The sequence below is a fragment of the Balaenoptera musculus genome, chromosome 3 (assembly GCF_009873245.2).
Source record: "Balaenoptera musculus isolate JJ_BM4_2016_0621 chromosome 3, mBalMus1.pri.v3, whole genome shotgun sequence".
NCBI classification, from domain to species: Eukaryota; Metazoa; Chordata; class Mammalia; order Artiodactyla; family Balaenopteridae; genus Balaenoptera; species Balaenoptera musculus.
The window spans coordinates 123,520,870-123,541,639 of record NC_045787.1 but is presented as its reverse complement, the minus strand read 5'-3'; the positions used below and the strand labels follow the sequence as shown (position 1 = coordinate 123,541,639).

The 20,770-nt window shown below is 38.7% G+C and overlaps 1 protein-coding gene across 1 annotated transcript; it reads right to left on the bottom strand.

Annotated features, from left to right (window-relative positions):
• Positions 1 to 9,093: 9,093 nt before the first annotated feature.
• Positions 9,094 to 14,395, bottom strand: LOC118891759 (serine protease inhibitor Kazal-type 14-like). Its single transcript, XM_036845460.1, is given in 5 exon segments — positions 9,094 to 9,139; positions 10,093 to 10,204; positions 10,207 to 10,228; positions 13,395 to 13,440; positions 14,328 to 14,395. Coding segments are annotated over 5 exon segments (294 nt in total).
• Positions 14,396 to 20,770: the final 6,375 nt, after the last annotated feature.

Below are 20,770 nucleotides of genomic sequence, written 5' to 3'. Positions count from 1 at the left end.
AATGGTAGGGTATTTGTGGAGTTGATCATCTTTTAGGGGTTGCACTGAAAGGAAGGAAGTCTTGCATTTAGGTAAATATGCTCACCTCCTTTCCTTTTTTGAAAATGTCTACTCTCAAATAACAGAAAAAAATATTATTATGAAAGTTCTTACTGTTGTGTATAGGAAATTTAAGTAAACGTCTTATTATCCTCTGTGGGGGGGGGGAATTGTATTATTATAGAGCATGATCTTATCTTTTGGAGTCCTTAGAAAAAGTAAAATAATGACATTGTACTCTAGTCTAGACTTTAGAAGATATCAGAGGAAAACATAAGTACAATGACATGATAAAGATAAAGCTGACTTCTACTTTCGGATAATATGGAGTAAGAGAGACCAGCTATGCTTCCTACCTGAAAAGACAAAAAATCAGACAAAATATATGAAACAATGACACTGTCTAGTCAGACAATGAAGAGTGCTGATTCCTGAGAGATGGGAAACAAATATGGTAAGCTCTATGGTTGGCCTTGGTTTCTGCATTGTGAGAGATTCTAGGAATAGGAAAGAGGAACCCCGATAGGGCAAGTGGATTCCCTGAATTGAGGAGACAGAGCTGAGAGGAGAGAGACCAAAGTGGCTATAGTTTGCAGGACCACGGGAGAACTGTAGAGAAAGCTCAGCAGATTACTGATTTGTGCTTATGTGTGAGGAAACTACCCAAGGCTAAGAAAGAACCACCAGAGAGGATTAGAGATAACAGAGCCCATGTCTCATACAGAGCTGGTAATGGTGCTTGTTCCTATTAGCCAGACCAGAAAACCTTATAATCCATGGTGCAATGAGTAGAGTACTCAAAAGGGTCTTGCCTCAGTCATGAGGAGTAATTAGCCCACTTAGTGAATACTGCACTGATCCCATCTAACTCTTAAAAGCAAAATTCCAGAGGATAACAATATTTCCAAGTAACTGAGCTATGTGTCAGAACAAAGCTCAGGAATATTTCTAGAAATACAAAAATATTCAGAACCAAACAAGGTAAAATTCATAATGTCTAATATCCTAAAATATAATCTGTAATGAGAAGAAAAGCAGCAAACCCAGAATGGACACAGATATTAGAATTAGCAGATAGAGCCATAAAAATAGTTATTGTAACTGTATTCCAGATGTTAAAAAAAGTTAGGAATGTGGAAGATATAAATCAAACTTGTAGAGATGAAAATTAAAATGTTTGAGATGAAAAAGCTACTGAATGGTGTTAATCGAAGATGGATTACTACTGAAGGAAAAACTTTGTGAACATGAAATCAAAGCAATAGTGTTGGAAACCAATCCTCCCTGGAGTTCTTGGTGTTCCTGCATGGCCCAGGACTCAGAGCAGTGGAAATTGACACACTATAAAGACAGAGACTGTCATTTTCCCCAGAGCTATTTGCTTTTCATATTCTAAAGATGATAGACCCAAGATGATTGTTTCCACTGATTTACCCTAAGCTCTGTATGGTAGAGACTGCGTATTCTGCCAATTCAGATGGCATCCTTCCCTTGGCGCCTCTGTAACAGATACCCAAAGTGTCAGTGGGAGAAGTCCATTGGCTTCTTTCTAATAAGATGCTGAGATAATTTTAAGAGGACCCTGGAGCCATGTGTCCCCCCATGTAATCAGCATGGTAGTTAAGGTCAAAGAGCCAACAGAACGTATAAATAATCTGACAACAGTCTTATAGGATATTCAGAGTCAAAAGAGATATTCTTTCCCAGGCCAGTAGGGAGCAAGCTGCTGAGGAAAAGAGAACATGTTAGTTTTATGTTAGTCTTCTTTCCATATAAAGTATGTGTGTGTGTATATGTGTGTGTGTGTGTATATATATATATATATATATATATATATATATATATATATATATATATATACATGTAAAAGAGACAGAGAGAGAGAGAATATAACCCAAAGAAGAACATGTCCCTATATGTTTCAAAGGTTAAAATGTGTCAAGAGTGTCAAGAGAACTTAAGAAAAAAACCAATGATCAATGGGACATTCATGAATACCATTAATGTAGACCTCTTCTACTGAGAAAAGGGGGCTGGTGAAAATGTAGGGCCCTGCTGATCCAAGCCAAACATGCATAAATGCCTCTGCTTCAAGGCTGAGTCTGAAAGTGAGATTGTTTAATGTGGAAAGTAGGAAACAGGAATGGCCAGGAAGAGCACAACACTCCATGTTTCCTTTTTCTTTCTTTAATTTTTAAATTTTATTTATTTTTTTATACAGCAGGTTCTTATTAGTCATCAATTTTATACACATCAGTGTATACATGTCAATCCCAATCGCCCAAATTATCACACCACCACCCCCCGGCCGCTTCCCCTCTTTGGTGTCCATACGTTTGTTCTCTACATCTGTGCCTCAAGTTCTGCCCTGTAAACCAGTTCATCTGTAGCATTTTTCTAAGTTCCACATATATGCGTTAATATACGATATTTGTTTTTCTCTTTCTGACTTACTTCACTCTGTATGACAGTCTCTAGATCCATCCACGTCTCCACAAATGACCCAGTTTCGTTCCTTTTTATGGCTGAGTAATATTCCATTGTATATATGTACCACAACTTCTTTATCCATTCGTCTGTCGATGGGCATTTAGGTTGATTCCATGACCTGGCTATTGTAAATAGTGCTGCTATGAACATTGGGGTGCATGTGTCTTTTTGAATTATGGTTTTCTCTGGGTATATGCCCAGTAGTGGGATTGCTGGATCACATGGTAATTCTATTTTTAGTTTTTTAGGGAACCTCCATACTGTTCTCCATAGTGGCTGTATCAATTTACATTCCCACCAACAGTGCAAGAGGGTTCCCTTTTCTCCACACCCTCTCCAGCATTTGTTGTTTGTAGATTTTCTGATGATGCCCATTCTAACTGGTGTGGTGATGCCTCATTGTAGTTTTGATTTGCATTTCTCTAATGATTAGTGATGTTGAGCATCTTTTCATGTGCTTCTTGGCCATCTGTATGTCTTCTTTGGAGAAATGTCTATTTAGGTCTTCTGCCCATTTTTGGATTAGGTTGTTTGTTTCTTTAATATTGAGCTGAATGAGCTGTTTATATATTTTGGAGATTAATCCTTTGTCCGTTGATTCGTTTGCAAATATTTTCTCCCATTCTGAGGGTTGTCTTTTCGTCTTGTTTATGGTTTCCTTTGCTGTGCAAAAGCTTTGAAGTTTCATTAGGTCCCATTTGTTTATTTTTGTTTTTATTTCCATTACTCTAGGAGGTGGATCAAAAAAGATCTTGCTGTGATTGATGTCAAAGAGTGTTCTTCCTATGTTTTCCTCTAAGAGTTTTATAGTGTCCGGTCTTACATTTAGGTCTTGAATCCATTTTGAGTTTATTTTTGTGTATGGTGTTAGGGAGTGTTCTAATTTCATTCATTCTAATTTCATTTTACGTGTAGCTGTCCAGTTTTCCCAGCACCACTTATTGAAGAGACTGTCTTTTCTCCATTGTATATCCTTGCCTCCTTTGTCATAGATTACTTGACCATAGGTGCATGGGTTTATCTTTGGGCTTTCTATCTTGTTCCATTGATCTATGTTTCTGTTTTTGTGCCAGTACCATATTGTCTTGATTACTGTAGCTTTGAAGTATAGTCTGAAGTCAGGGAGTCTGATTCCTCCAGCTCAGTTTTTTTCCCTCAAGACTGCTTTGGCTATTCGGGGTCTTTTGTGTCTCCATACAAATTTTAAGATTTTTTGTTCTAGTTCTGTAAAAAATGCCATTGGTAATTTGATAGGGATTGCATTGAATCTGTAGATTGCTTTGGGTAGTATAGTCATTTTCACAATATTGATTCTTCCAATCCAAGAACATGGTATGTCTCTCCATCTGTTGGTATCATCTTTAATTTCTTTCATCAATGTCTTATAGTTTTCTGCATACAGGTCTTTTGTCTCCCTAGGTAGGTTTATTCCTAGGTATTTTGTTTTTTCTTGCAGTGGTAAATGGGAGTATTTCCTTAATTTCTCTTTCAGATTTTTCATCATTAGTGTATAGGAATGCAAGAGATTTCTGTGCATTAATTTTGTATCCTGCAACTTTACCAGATTCATTGATTAGCTCTAGTAGTTTTCTAGTGGCACCTTTAGAATTCTGTATGTATAGTATCATGTCATCTGCAAACAGTTTTACTTCTTCTTTTCCAATTTGGATTCCTTTTATTTCTTTTTCTTCTCTGATTGCCGTGGCTAGGACTTCCAAAAGTGTATTGAATAACAGTGGTGAGAGTGGACATCCTTGCCTTGTTCCTGATCTTAGAGGAAATGCTTTCAGTTTTTCACCATTGAGAATGATGTTTGCTGTGGGTTTGTCGTATATGGCCTTTATTGTGTTGAAGTAGGTTCCCTCTCTGGCCACTTTCTGGAGAGTTTTTATCATAAATTGGTGTTGAATTTTGTCAAAAGTTTTATCTGCATCTATTGAGATGATCATATGGTTTTTATCCTTCAATTTTTTAATATGGTGTATCACATTGATTGATTTGTATATATTGAAGAATCCTTGCATTCCTGGGATAAATCCCACTTGATCGTGCTGTATGATCCTTTTAATGTGTTGTTGGATTCTGTTTGCTAGTATATTGCTGAGGATTTTTGCATCTATAGTCATCAGTGTTATTGGTCTGTAATTTTTCTTTTTTGTAGTGTGTTTGTCTGGTTTTGGTATCAGGGTGATGGTGGTCTTATAGAATGAGTTTGGGAGTGTTCCTTCCTCTGCAATTTTTTGGAAGAGTTTGAGAAGGATGGGTGTTAGCTCTTCTCTAAATGTTTGATAGAATTCACCTGTGAAGCCGTCTGGATCGAGACTTTTGTTTGTTGGAAGATTTTAAATCACAGTTTCAATTTCATTACTTGTGGTTGGTCTGTTCATGTTTTCTATTTCTTCCTGGTTCAGTCTTAGAAGCTTATACCTTTCTAAGAATTTGTCCATTTCTTCCAGGTTGTCCATTTTATTGGCATAGAGTTGCTTGTAGTAGTCTCAGGATGCTTTGTATTTCTGTGGTGTCTGTTGCAACTTCTCCTTTTTCATTTCTAATTTTATTGATTTGAGTCCTCTCCCTCTTTTTCTTGAGGAGTCTGGCTAATGGTTTATCAATTTTGTTTATCTTCTCAAAGAACCAGCTTTTAGTTTTATTGATGTTTGCTATTGTTTTCTTTGTTTCTATTTCATTTATTTCTGCTGATCTTTATGATTTCTTTCCTTCTGCTAACTTTGGGTTTTGTTTGTTCTTCTTTCTCTAGTTCCTTTAGGTGTAAGGTTAGATTGTTTACTTGAGATTTTTCTTGTTTCTTTAGGTAGGCTTGTATAGCTATAAACTTCCCTCTTAGAACTGCTTTTGCTGCATCCCATAGGTTTTGGAATGTCGTGTTTTCATTGTCATTTGTCTCTGGGTATTTTTTGATTTCTTCTTTGATTTCTTCAGTGATCTCTTGGTTATTTAGTAACGTATTGTTTAGCCTCCATGTGTTTGTCTTTTTTACGTTTTTTCCCCTGTAATTCATTTCTAATCTCATAGCGTTGTGGTCAGAAAAGATGCTTGATATGATTTCAACTTTCTTAAATTTACTGAGGCTTGATTTGTGACCCAAGATGTGATCTATCCTGGAGAATGTTCCGTGCACACTTGAGAAGAAAGTGTAATCTGCTGTTTTTGGATGGAATGTCCTATAAATATCAATTACATCCATCTGGTCTATTGTGTCATTTAAAGCTTCTTTTTCCTTATTTATTTTCATTTTGTATGATCTGTCTATTGGTGTAAGTGAGGTGTTAAAGTCCCCCACTATTATTGTGTTACTGTCGATTTCCTCTTTTATAGCTGTTAGCAGTTGCCTTATGTATTGAGGTGCTCCTATGTTGGGTGCATATTTATTTATTTATTTATTTATTTATTTATTTTTAAATTTTTTTATTTTATCAACATTAAAAAAAAAATTATTTATTTATTTTTGGCTGTGTTGGGTCTTCGTTTCTGTGCTAGGGCTTTCTCTAGTTGTGGCGAGCGGGGGCCACTCTTCATCGCCGTGCACGGGCCTCTCACTATCGCGGCCTCTTGTTGCGGAGCACAGGCTCCAGACGTGCAGGCTCAGTAGTTGTGGCTCATGGGCCCAGCTGCTCTGCGGCATGTGGGGTCTTCCCAGAGCAGGGCTCGAACCCATGTCCCCTGCATTGGCAGGCAGATTCTCAACCACTGTGCCACCAGGGAAGCCCTGCATATATATTTATAATTGTTATATCTTCCTCTTGTATTGATCCCTTCATCATTATGTAGTGTCCTTCCTTGTCTCTTATAACGTTCTTCATTTTAAAGTCTATTTTATCTGATATGAGTATTGCTACTCCAGCTTTCTTTTGATTTCCATTTGCATGGAATATCTTTTTCCATCCCCTCACTTTTAGTCTGTATGTGTCCCTAGGTCTGAAGTGGCTCTCTTGTAGACAGCATATAGATGGGTCTTGTTTTTGTATCCCTTCAGCGAGCCTGGGTCTTTTGGTTGGAGCATTTAATCCATTCACGTTTAAGGTAGTTATCGATATGTATGTTCCTATGACCATTTTCTTAATTGTTTTGGGTTTGTTTTTGTAGGTCCTTTTCTTCTCTTGTGTTTCCCACTTAGAGAAGTTCCTTTAGCATTTGTTGTGGAGCTGGTTTGTTGGTGCTGAATTCTCTTAGCGTTTGCTTTTCTGTAAAGCTTTTGATTTCTCCATCGAATCTGAATGAGATCCTTGCTGGGTAGAGTAATCTTGGTTGTAGGTTCTTCCCTTTCATCACTTTAAGTAAATCATGCCACTCCCTTCTGGCTTGTAGAGTTTCTTCTGAGAAATCAGCTGTTAACCTTATGGGAGTTCCCTTGTATGTTATTTGTCGTTTTTCCCTTGCTGCTTTCCATAATTTTTCTTTGTCTTTGATTTTTTCCAATTTGATTACTATGTGTTTCAGTGTGTTTCTCCTTGGGTTTATCCTGTATGGGACTCTCTGCACTTCCTGGACTTGGGTGGCTATTTCCTTTCCCATGTTAGGGAAGTTTTCGACTATAATCTCTTCAAATATTTTCTCTGGTCCTTTCTCTCTCTCTTCTCCTTCTGGGACCCCTATAATGCGAATGTCGTTGTGTTTAATGTTGTCCCAGAGGTCTCTTAGGCTGTCTTCATTTCTTTTCATTCTTTTTTCTTTAGTCTGTTCCGCAGCAGTGAATTCCACCATTCTGTCTTACAGGTCACTTATCCATTCTTCTGCCTCAGTTATTCTGCTATTGATTCCTTCTAGTGTAGTTTTCATTTCATTTATTGTATTGTTCATCTCTGTTTGTTTGTTCTTTAATTTTTCTAAGTCTTTGTTAAACATTTCTTGCATCTTCTCGATCTTTGCCTCCATTCTTTTTTCCAGGGTCCTGGATCATCTTCACTATCATTATTCTGAATTCTTTTTCTGGAAGGTTGCCTATCTCCACTTCATTTAGTTGTTTTTCAGGGGTTTTATCTTGTTCCCTCATCTGGTACATAGCCCTCTGCCTTTTCATCTTGTCTATCTTTCTGTGGATGTGGTTTTTGTTCCACAGGCTGCAGGATTGTAGTTCTTCTTCCTTCTGCTCTCTGCCCTCTGGTGGATGAGGCTATCTAAGCAGCTTGTGCAAGTTTCCTGATGGGAGGGACTGGTGGTGGGTAGAGCTGACTGTTGCTCTGGTGGGCAGAGCTCAGTAAAACTTTAATCCGTTTGACTGCTGATGGGTGGGGCTGGGTACCTTCACTATTGGTTGTTTGGCCTGAGGCAACCCAACACTGGAGCCTACCTCGGCTCTTTGGTGGGGCTAATGGCAGACTCTGGGAGGGCTCACACCAAGGAGTACTTCCCAGAACTTCTGCTGCCAGTGTCCTTTTCCTCACGGTGAGCCACAGCCACCCCCGCCTCTGCAGCAGACCCTCCAACACTAGCAGGTAGGTCTGGTTCGGGCTCCTCTGAGGTCACTGCTCCTTCTCCTGTGTCCCGATGCGCACACTACTTTGTGTGTGCCCTCCAAGAGTGGAGTCTCTGTTTCCCCCAGTCCTGTCGAAGTCCTGAAATCAAATCCCACTAGCCTTCAAATTCTGATTCTCTAGGAATTCCTCCTCCTGTTGCTGGACCCCCAGGTTGGGAAGCCTGACGTGGGGCTCAGAACCTTCACTCCAGTGGGTGGACTTCTGTGGTATAAGTGTTCTCCAGTCTGTGAGTCACCCACCCAGCATTTATGGGATTTGATTTTACTGTAATTGCGCCCCTCCTACCATCTCATTGTGGCTTCTCCTTTGTCTTTGGATGTGGGGTATCTTGATGAGTTCCGGTGTCTTCCTGCGATGATTGTCCAGCAGCTAGCTGTGATTCTGGTGTTCTCACAAGAGGGAGTGAGAGCACGTCCTTCTACTCCGCCATCTTGGTTCAGGCAAGACTGGTAGTTCTGAGAATGCTCTTATACCTTCATTTAATTTCTAGATAGCAATTTCCTCTCAGACAAGAGTTGTGAAAGCTTAGAGCACTCTCCCAGGGTGTACTTTTTCCATACCAAGTCTGTCTTAGACAAACTAGAGCTGGTAGATGGATGACTACTCTGGTTACAGCTGCGAGGGGAAGCTCAGCTGGCTATTTTAGACATGTTTCCTATTAATTGGGTTTTTTTTTAATTCTAAAGGAATATGGAAGAAATTTCTGTTGTCTTCCTTGGAAGACAACCAGGAGCCTTTACATATTGATAGATTATTCCATAGTTTACAGTATCAGAGACCTGATTAAGCCCCGTGTTTGTCTCTGACCTTTGGCTCAAATGTTCATTTTGTTCTACTTCTGAGGCTTGAGACACAGATCTGAGACCCTTGTTAAATGAGACTTTCAGAAAAGTTTATTTATTAGGAAGAATATGGAAGGCAGCGAATCAGTGAGGGGAGAGGTCTACAAGCTCACTAGGGGTAGCTCTCTGTCACTAGGAACACATCCAAGGAGGGGTGAGTTGCAAGAGAAGGATTTTCTCAGTGGAAAGATAAAAAAAAAAGGTACTTCTTTCATGTCTGAGTCCACTCAGCATTTTCCATCATGCAGAAATCTAATTTTTCCCTGAGATTTCCTAGAGGAAGAATCAGAATAAATATTTCATTAATAGAGTGTCAGAGCTACAAAAATACTTGTAAAATTATCTATCACCCTTATTTTATATTTGAGGAAACTAAGAGCATAAAGGGCATTGATTACAGACAAAAGCCAGGTTATTGGATTTCCTACCCTGTTATCCTTCCATGATTCTAAGATGCCACTGAAGATACTATGACCTATACTATAAGCTCTTTGAAAATAAGTTACTTAATCCGGCCTCAGCTTATGATATATGGGGCATATCAGTCCTCATCTTACTCTGTCAATACTCTTACACTTTGGCTGAATTCCTCATTAATGGGGGTGGCCTGAGATGTACACATTCCTATCTCATTGCTCTTTGTGAAAATTACAAAATGATCGTTGGGTGGAGGGCTCCAGTCTGGTGCCATGGGGAGAGTTTTTCTCCCTGTGAACTTCACTGTCTTATACAGAGATCAACCCTGAAGCCACAGTTTTGTGAGACTTAGTGTCTAATCACTGATAATCATGTCACATAAATCCAAAAACTAAACTAGCCAGAGGACCCAAACTTTATAGTCACCTATCCTAGCTCAGAGTTTCAGACACATATGAAGTTGAAGATATCTGAGAGAAGGCAAAAGTACAGTTTGTTTTAAAATCAAAGAATTTCAAGGACTCAAAGGGATATTTAAAGCTTCAAGTGAAAAAAATCTATCAATTGGCATATGGGAATGCGACTGCTGAGAGAAGAAAGGGCCTAGCAAACACTACTGAGTACAGCAAGTCTGCTTTCTACTCCAGTGGGCTTTGTATTGCCACATGTTCTCCTGAGCAGGGACTGATTATTATCTGAGCAAACTAGAGCAAATTCCTGGCTTCAAGGCTGTTGTACTTGGTAGAAGAGGTAATCACCTTGCACTAAGCTTTTTCGTTGTTCTCTTCTTTTCTCCCAGTATTACTCACATGCTCTCAACACACAAGATGCAGGGGTTTTCATAGGTTACCAAATTGTTGCCACAGATGGGTTGATATATACCAGGGCAGGGGTTCACTGTTCCATTGAACCAACTCAATCTACTTTCTTATATGGACATTTCACCTGAAATTGAGTTGAAAAGAATGATACGATTAGAATTACACTCACAGACACCTCTGGACTTTACTAGGAAAATCTAAACATAGAATCATATCCTAGTCTGACAAAAGCTCTCTAGCTTCTCCCTCCACAAAACAAGGGAACCAGAACCCACGTATGTCCATCAGCTAACAACGTATGTGATGCTCTTGTTGTCGGGACCTCCTGACAGGAAGAGAGAAAGGAGGCCTGCTATGCTATAGTGGGAAAAGGAAGAGTGCGTTAACAGGACAGATTTGGGAAATTTAGCTTCTCTCTCAGTCTCCTTTATTCTCAGACTATTTGACCTGGAATTAGTCTTAGAGATTTTCTATGGCAACTCGGCGAAGGAAACTGAAGCCCCATAATTAGAAAAGATGTTTCACTGAAATCTATATGCCTTGACTTAAAATATTTATCACATCTTATCTACTAAAAATATCTCCAAGCTAACTCTTATCTTGAAGTTGTGAAACATGAGATCATTTAGAGTAACTCCCTGATTTTGTAGGGAAAACTGAAAACAAAGGAAGGGGCATGTCTCAGTGGCACCAGAACCCATGTCTGCTTGCAATGTTGGTATCAGTGATGGCTTGAGAGCAGTGACTCTGGGATGATTGAGCTTGACGATGATAGTCTCAGGGGCTCTATGATTACCATAAGATAGGTAGATAAAGTACCTCTAATACAAGGTGGGAAGGAGTTTGGGCTGAGTATTTAGAGAAAGAGGGATCATATTTGAGCTCTTCTCCCTTCTTCCCTTATCCAACACCACCACCATGGCCAGGCCACCACCATCTGTCTGTCACCCAACTAATCCCTCCACTTTCTCCTTTCCTCTGTAGCCTCTAATTTCTGTAATTTAAACATCCATTGAATCATATTACTCCTGTACTTATGCTCTTTTAATTGCATTTCACTGCACATAAAAAATTTCTTCTTAGTATAAGCTAAAAGACCCTATGTGATCTGTACCCTTCTGACTTCCAACCTTGCCTTATACCACCTTGCTCTTTGCCATTTTCCATGGGTTTTTTTTTTTTTTGTCTTTTTTAAAATTTTGTTTTGTTTTTGCTTCAAATGCTCCATAGTCCCTCCATCTTAGAGTCTTGTGGTTTGTCACGACCACCCCATCAAATGTATTGTCTTTTTCTTGAACCTAAACTCATTCTACCTTCAGAGCTCAGGTTATGACCTACTTTCTCAGAGAGATTTCCCAAAATACAATCCCAACTTTCCATTCCTTTTTAAGTACCTCTAATCAGTGTGTAATAAAGCGTTTGTACAATTATTTGACTAATTCCACACTCCAAAGAATTATAAGCCCATAAGGGTAAGGTCTGTTTCTGATTAGACTAACTTTTGTGTGTCCAGCACATATATTGGCACTTAGTCTTGCTCTATAAATATGTGCAAAATCAATAAGATATAAAATAGTTCATACTGAATGAATATAGTCAAATAATAGCAAGAATAATTAGTATCATCTGTAAATATAGCTTTTCTTTCTCTTTAGAGTAGGATGTATGTTCATCAGGTGAATAGGCTATGTATTCATCTGCTGTGTAACTATAACATCTGCTGCACCCTCTCCCTCCCTCTCTGTGTTCCAGTCACACAGGTCTTTAATCAGTGACTCAAGTAGGTAAATCTTCCTCACTGCTCTCCATCTGGGTGGCTCCTTCTCACCCTTCACATCTCAGATATCCCCATGCCCAAGAAGCCTTCACTGATCACATTGTTGATAGTAGTATCTCTACTGTCAATAGATATTCTCTATTATATCATCCTATTTCTTTCATTTGTAGAATTATTTATAGAATTTACTATAAAAACAGTCACTCTCTTCCTTTTTTCTGGCTATTTTTGTAAGCTTCATGAGAAAATAAGTAAGAATGAGTAAGCTTATTTTTGTTCATAAATTGATGGACAAGTGGAGGACTACTCTTGCAGGCAACCTTCTTGAGAGGAAAAATCTAGGACTCAACTCTATGAGGCTAGAGTATAAATCCTGGACAAATTCTATAGGCTTTTTTGCTGGAGCTATAGCCTCTGACAGGTTCTGCACTCTGATCTATGGGTCCCTTGAAGGCCAAGTTGCCCTCAGAACATCTTTCTCACCAGTCAACTCATGAATGTATTTTTTTTTTTTTTTTTTTAATAAATTTATTTATTTATTTATTTTTGGATGTGTTGGGTCTTAGTTTCTGTGCAAGGGCTTTCTCCAGTTGCGGCGAGTGGGGGCCACTCTTCATCGCGGTGCACGGGCCTCTCACCATCGCGGCCCCTCCCGTTGCGGGGCACAGGCTCCAGACGCGCAGGCTCAGCAGTTGTGGCTCACGGGCCTAGCCGCTCCGCGGCATGTGGGATCTTCCCGGACCGGGGCACGAACCCGTGTCCCCTGCATTGGCAGGCGGACTTCTAACCACTGCGCCACCAGGGAAGCCATGAATGTATTTTTTTAAGAAGTAAAATTTAAAATTTACTAATGAGACAAAAGCTTGAAGTGCAAATGCTCCTGAAGTGAAGGAGTACAGTGATGCAAATCCACATCAAAAAACCAAAAAAATCTTTCATTTCACCGTTTCCCCCATTTATTAAACATTTATTTTACCCCACAATATATTCAGTGCTCAGAGGTATAGCTGAAAATGAAAAAGGTGTCTCTGTCACTTTGCCCTCATACAAGTTGGAAACAGAATTTGAGGCTCTGTTCAGAGATTTCCTGTTCCTTCACATTTCCTCAGTCTATATCTTAGAGTTGGCGTTTGCCATTCACAACTCCCGTAGGCATTCTCTGCATATCACAGGGCAGTTAGGAGCATTCTTTCCACCAAACTGTGGGCCCCTCCAGAGCAGAAACCATGTTATACCCAAGTCTGTGGGCATATAAGAACCTGCCCTGCCCCCTGGCAACCGCCAGTGTCCATAAACCTTTTCCAGGCACTACCGAGGGCTCTGTGGTATACCTATGACCAAATCTCAGCTTGGTTCCCAGTTTGGGTTACTCTCCTCTGAGCTCCTATACCTACAGTGTACCTGCCACATTCATGTAACATTGAAGAACATCACTTGCCTCAGTAAGGTTCTAAAATAGTAATTCCAAAGAAAACTCAGAGTCTTGTTCCCAGGAAATTTAGAGGAAAATTACCTTAATATTTCCATGTGGTGGCCACCAGTGTGGAGGGCCTGAAACCATAACAAATGAAAATAGTTAAAGAATCTAGTATCTGGTAAGTCATAGCTCAATTTGTTGACAGAATAAAAGAGTTCTAATGTAGTACCAAGAAAACTTGCAATAATTGAAAACATTATTTCATTTATACATATATTCATTCATTTTTTTAAAATGTGGGGTAACTCTTTTACTCCTGGTAGATAATCAGCAGCAGATTATATAGGTGCATCACTGCCAGTCCAGTGTACCAAATAATTTTTTGATTAACAGTAATTAGCCTGGGCTTGAGAGGATTCAGAGCTGACAGCCAATATATGAAAGAAATGAAGAAATGCTAGAACTTTCAAGAGATCTTTTAACGCAATCCCCATATCTTATGAAATGCCCAAGAATTAATGGCAGATATGTAAGAAGACTAAATGCCCAAGAATTCATGGCAGATATGTAAGAAAACTAAGCTCTTCAGTCTTTGAAGCTAGGTCACTTTACATGACTTCTCTAAAAAAGGACACAAAAGATAATGACCCAGTCAAATATATGGCAGAGCATTTTCAAAAGTTCTGAATTTTTGTGATGCACTGTGGTGGAGGCATATTGCCAGTCACTTTCACACGTTACCTCACGCAGTCACCCAAGCCCCTGGTCCCCACGAGTTAGGTCTTATAGGCTGCATTAATAGATGGGAAAGCTAAGGCCCCTGCCCATTGGCCCAGAGCCTTTTTTTTTTTTTTGATCACACTCCATTGTCTGTCTCTCTATATATACAGATATATAAGTATAGTAAAATGATACACTTAATAAAAATATATATACACAAAAATCTCAAAGCATTCTCTTCCAGATTATCATGTCACAGCCCAGCAGTCAACCTGACATCCCTGCCCAAAACAGCTACATTACTCACCAGAAGGTAACGTCAAATGTATCAGGATAAAGAACAGAAGTGAGCAGAGTACTGGGAAGGATTTGGCCATTTTTCCTCATGGTGTGTGCTTAGAATAATGCTCTGAGATACTGCTTCAGGATGTTGCCTTTTGATACAATCACCAGAGAAGAGGTTATCAGGATATTAAGACCACTTTTGAAGTGAATATTCATCTCCAGTATACCTATTGTATGCTCCTTCTCCGAGAACAAATGCTCAGGAATAGTTAAACTTTGGTTAGTTATAAATAAATGTATAGATCTCAGTGACAGACCTGTGACTACTTAGAAGACAGAAGTAAATCAGAGGTTACTGTTTGGGAATAATTGTATTATGTTAGAATGGAGGTATTTTAAGTGTCTTGAAAAGGCACCTTACCTGACGATTCTCTCAAAATTTTTTTGTTTGAAAGGATACAAAGAAAATGATGAGGCCGCTAGAGGCTTCTAGACAACAAGAGCTTCTCAATAGAGGAAGCAGATCTGTACTTGGTCATGAAGCAGAGAATGCCTCTTGGGATTAAGATAAAGATTTCTAATACTCCAGTCCTACTTGGCTGTGCTGAGAATCTTCTGACTTGGAAAGCTAAACCCTGTTGGAGCATTCTGAGAGACTGTATAGGGAGAAAAAAAGAAATACTCTTATCTCACAGGAGTTCCAAAGCTATTTTCATCCAGACACAGAAAGGGAGAATTCAGTGAGCAAATCCTCCCTTGGGATTGCCTTTCCTTGTAGCAGCCTTTCTGACCCTAAAGAATGGTATATGGAGGTTCCAGGTCCTGACCAAAGACCACATTGAACTCTCCCTGTCTTCCTGATCCTGCAAAAGTGACCTGGTCCTCCCTGTGTCCTAGAGGCCTTTTTCTCTGCTCTGTAGCATATGTTGATAGGTAATATACATGAACTCCTTGCCTTTATGCTATTTGTTATCTGAGACACTGAAATGTTTCCACAGTACTCCACTCTCCAGGATGTCTGGAGGCTCCTGGCACAATGTCCAGAGCTGTCTGCTTGGCCCGCTCCTGAGACAGTCTATGACTCCATGTTTTTCTAAATACATCCCCATCTCTTCCTGACTTCTTCCCTGGATTCTTTTAGGAATGGAGCTTCAACAGTGGAAGATCCAGCTGTACCAGAACACAATGCCAGATACCCACTCTCCCTACAACGTGTACCCAGGTTGATTCACCTCATAAAGGAAGTGAGATGTAATGTAATTCTTTGTGGCTGGTGCCTCTCCTTTAAGGAGCATGTGTTAGAGCCTCAAGAGGGGATAGAATAGCTGTGTAGGAGAGAGAAGGCACTGACGTGTTGTGTGCTGGGCTGAGCAGGCCTTGGGAGGCCAAACATTTAGGATGAGTCAAAGACAAACTCAGCAGGAGGTGTTGGGGAAGGGAGCACAGAGATGCCTACAAGACTTGGGGGGTGGGAACAGATCGCTGGCCAGGGCAGCCCTGGGTGGGCAATCCAAAGAGGCAATAGCAGAAGAAACATACCACAGTAGGAAAGAGCATAGAAGAAGTATCGAATGTTCCAAAACAATAATTAGCGCCTTTGGCCAGAATGAAAAATGTGGAAACAGCTGAGGAAGAGAGGAGGTTGCAGTGACAGATGAGGCCTGTGGATGCCATTTGCAGTGGGTCCAGCCTTGTCCTGTAGCAATCCAGACCTTTACAGCTTTGTAACAAGGAAGATACCTTTATCATAGCTGGGTTTCCTCCTAATTTCTGAACTTCCTGCCTCTATGTTACATGTTGTAGAAAACAATTCTTCTTATGTCAAGGAAATACAAGTTTAGTCTAGAAAATTCAAAAAGTAGAAATATTAGAAAAGAAATAAAAAGACAAGAAACCTCAAAACCCATAGATAACTGTGAAACATAAACTGTATTGAATTATATCATTCCAGTTTTTTTAAAAAAATCTATATATACATACACAGAGATGAACATATATGTGTTCTTGTCATATTTAATCAAATTTTTGTAGTATATATTGTTTTACACTTTTTTGACTTAGAAATGTACTGTGACATTTTCTTGATCTTAAATATAGTCATATAGAACATGAATTTAGATGCCTAGTGTCATATTCTATCACATATGTGGATTTTTATTATATTAATATTCTTCCATAGCTGCTCACTTAGGCTGATTTCAATTTCATTATTTTTAACAATACTGGAATGAACAAATTTTTATTTACCTCAGTTAATTTGTCTCATTACTTCATTTCAATAAAAGCATAAAAACAGACCTACTGGAAACGTCCAGAAAGGACCTGGGTCACTTAGAATATGAAAGAAGTGGTTTTCGTCCAACCTGTGGGCTCTGTAAGTCTAATATGGAACAATTTGAAAATACCCTGTCACCTTCCTAAGTAAATTGGTCATCTCCCAGTTCAGAGAGGTAGAGACATCCCATTGTTTAGGAAGGATTCTGGACATAAAAGCAAAAGATCAAGTTACAATATTTTTGTCAACTTGAAAAGTAATTTTTCCTCTCTGGACGCAATTTTCCCATTTGCACAATGGGGTAATCAAACCTTCCTTAAGGAACTCTTTGGAGGTTTAAGTGAGCTAACATTTAAACAGCTTGGAAAACTGCCTGCCTCCGCTACTGATATGGGCTTTATAGGCTCAGAACCACAGATTCACTGCATTGTATGAGTATTCAAAGGTAATAATGAGCGTGAAATTACTTCCCACCTGATAACAAATAATTTACATTTTTCTCAACTTTGCTTTGTCACAGATTTTGTTATTAGCAGGGTATCACTGGTTAAATGAGTTCCCGTAGGCCTTCTACTGTCTGGGATTCTGGTTTGTCAGGAGTTGTATGGGCACTGGAAATATAGCAGTGAAAAAGCATGGCATATTCTTTACCTTAATGGAGCTTATACCTTGGCAAGAGAATATTATTAAGTAAATAATTACTCGTGGAAGGCAGACTTGAGGAAGCAAATTTTAACATTTGAGTTTCCTGACTCTTGTGACATTCCAGTATGAATCATGGCCCCTCTGATTCTCATCCATAACAGCAATGAGAAATCAAACAGTAATTTCCACAAATCCAATATATTGACTAGGTAAAAGTGAAGCAAACTTTCCTAAGATAAAAGGAATTGCATATTATCAATATGTGACTCTGTTTAATAGCTGCAAAAATAAGATAACGGAGAGAGGTCTACAAACAGTATTTAATCCTGTAGATTAAATACATAAAGGAAAATACATAGAAGAGGAAAAAAATCAAGCTAAAATATTTTTAGCTTTTCCAAATTCCTCCAAATTCCAGTTGAACTAATTAATATTGGGAGAGGAGAGTAAATAAAACTGAGGGATCACATCTTCCTCAAAGAATCCTTAGTCTTTGACTTCCTCATCATCTCTCATACCCATGGTTGAATTCCAGAAGCTACAATTTGGGGCTTTGTTCCTAGATGTCAGGCTTCTATTCCTAGCTATGAAATAATTCAGTTTGTATGTTCCAGTGTCACCTCAAATGAATATTTTAAAAAACCAACTCCTCACTCTACAGTCCAAAGCAGATTCTTTTTTTTAAGTTTTTTTTTTTTTTGAAGTATAGTTAATTTACAATGTTGTGTTAGTTTCAGGTGTACAGCAAAGTGATTCAGTTATATATATATATATTATAATACATGTAACATATATACTTTTTCAGGTTCTTTTCCATTATAGGTTATTACAAGGTATTGAATATAGTTCCCTGTGCTATACAGTGGGTCCTTGTTGTTTATCTGTTTCATATATAGCAGTGTATATTTGTTAATCTGAAACTCCTAATTTATCCCTCCCCCACCCTTTCCCCTTTGGTAACTGTAAGTTTGTTTTCTGTGTCTGTCTGTCTCTGTTTTTTAAACAAGTTCATTTGTATCATTTTTGTTCTTTAGATTCCATGTGCAAGTGATATCATATGATATTTATCTTTCTCTACCTGACTTCACTTAATATGATAATCTCTAGGTACATCCATGTTGCTGCAAATGGCATTATTTCATTAATTTTTATGGCTGAGTAATATTCCATTGTATACATGTACCACATCTTCTTTATCCATTCATCTGTCAATGGACCTTTAGATTGTTTCCATATTTTGGCTATTGTGAATAGTGCTGCTGTGAACATAGTGGTGCATGTATCTTTTTGAATTATAGTTTTGTCCAGATATATGCCCAGAAGTGGGATTGCTGGATCATATGGTAGCTCTATTTTTAGTTTTTAAAGAACCCTACATACTGTTCTCTATAGTCGCTGCACCAATTTGCATCCCCACCAACAGTGTAGGAGGGTTCTCTTTTCTCTACACCCTCTCCAGCATTTTTAATGATGGCCATTCTGACTTGTGTGAGGTGATAGCTCATTGTAGTTTTGATTTGCATTTCTCTAATAATTAGCACTGTTGAGCATCTTTTCATGTGCCTGTTGGCCATCTATATGTCTTCTTTGGAGAAATGTCTGTTTAGGTCATCTGCCCATCTTTTGATTGAGTTGTTTTCTTTTTTTTTGTTTTGTTTTGTTTTTGATATTAAGCTATATGAGCTGTTTGTATATTTTGGAAATTAATCCCTTGTCAGTCGCATCATTTGCAAATATTTTCTCCCATTCTGCAGGTTGTCTTTTCATTTTGTTTATAGTTTTCTTTGCTGTGCAGAAGCTTTTAAGTTTAATTAGGTCCCATTTGTTTATTTTTACTTTTATTTCCATTACTCTAGGAGATGGGTCCAAAAACATTACTGCGATTTATGTCAAACTGTGTTCTGCCTATGTTTTCCTCTAAGAGTTTTATAGTATCCAGTCTTACATTTAGCTCTTTAATCCATGTTGAGTTTACTTTTGTATATGATGTTAGAGAATGTTCTAAGTTTTTTCTTTTACATGTAGCTGTCCAATTTTCCCAGTGTCACTTAGTGAAGAGACTGTCTTTTCTCCATTTTACATTCTTGACTCATTTGTTGAAGATTAATTGACCATAGGTGTGTGACCAAAGCAGATTCTTACCACCTTTAGGGATGTGAAAATCCTTCACAGGATTTAACCTAAGACTGCATGTTCTCCAGTAGAAAGGAAAGTCAATTCCACTGCCCAAACCATAGAACTTTCACAGTCTAGTCCATTCTTTAACCAATTATAACTCCACCACAGTACTAAGCTGCCATTCTTTAGGTCCCCAGAGCTGTTTCTCCATCACAGGAAAGCCACCACACAAGTGATCCGTCCCACCCTGGACCGTAGGGGAAAGTCTTTCCCTTCTCAGGATTTTTTATTGAAGCCGCAGGACAACATTGTCCAGACTTGCATATCTGCCTAGGAAAATTTTGTTTAGACAAAAGCAGAGTTTACGTAAGTTAACTCACTTTTTCAATTTATAGGTTAAAAAAGAAAATTATGTAATTATTGTATAATTACATAAATTTTTAAAACATAGGTTATATAATGTACTCTACAATATATCCACTCAACAATATGTAGACTTTGTCATTGTTGTTGTTTATAGTTAAGCAAATTATTTATTATTATAGGATCAACACCCATGTGTCCACCATTCCAGTCATGAGCTAGAATGACCATCATCCTAAAAGTCTCGCATGTGTTACTGCCTGAATATTTGTATCCCCCCAGAATTCATATGTTGTAGTCAATCCTCAATGTGATGGTATTAGGAGGTAGAACTCTTAAGAGATGATTAGGTCGTGAACGCATAGCCCTCATGAATGGAATTAGTGCCCTTATGAAACAGTGTCCGGAGAGCAACCTTGCCTCTTCTACCATGGGAAGACATAGCAAGAAGATAGTAGACTGTGAACCTGGAAGTGGGCTCTTACCTGACACCAGATCTTCTGGTGCCTTGATCTTGGACTTCTAGAACTGTGAGAATATAAATTCCTATTGTTTAAGTCACCCAATCTGTGGTATAGACAGTTCCCTACTTATGATGGTTCAAATAACAATTTTTTGACTTTATGGTGATGTGAAAGCAATATGCATTTAGTAGAAACTGTACTTTGAAATTTGATCTTTCCCTGAGCTAGTGATAAGCAGTACAATACTCTCTTGTGATGCTGAGCAGTGAGCCACAGCACCCAAGTCAGCCATACAGTCACCAGGGTAAACAATCCGTATGTTGACAACTATTCTGTACCCATACAACCATTCTGTCTTTCACTTTTGCAGTATTCAATAAATTACATGAGCTATTCAACACCTTATTATTTTATAAAATAGGCTGTGTGTTATATGATTTTGCCCAACTGTAGGCTAATGTAAGTGTTCTGAGCACATTTAAGGTAGGCGAGGCAGGTGGGTTAGGTGCATTTTCAGAGTATGATATTTTCAATTTATGATGGATTTATCGGGATGTAACCCCACCCTAAATGGAGGAGGATCTGTATTTTGTTACGGCAGC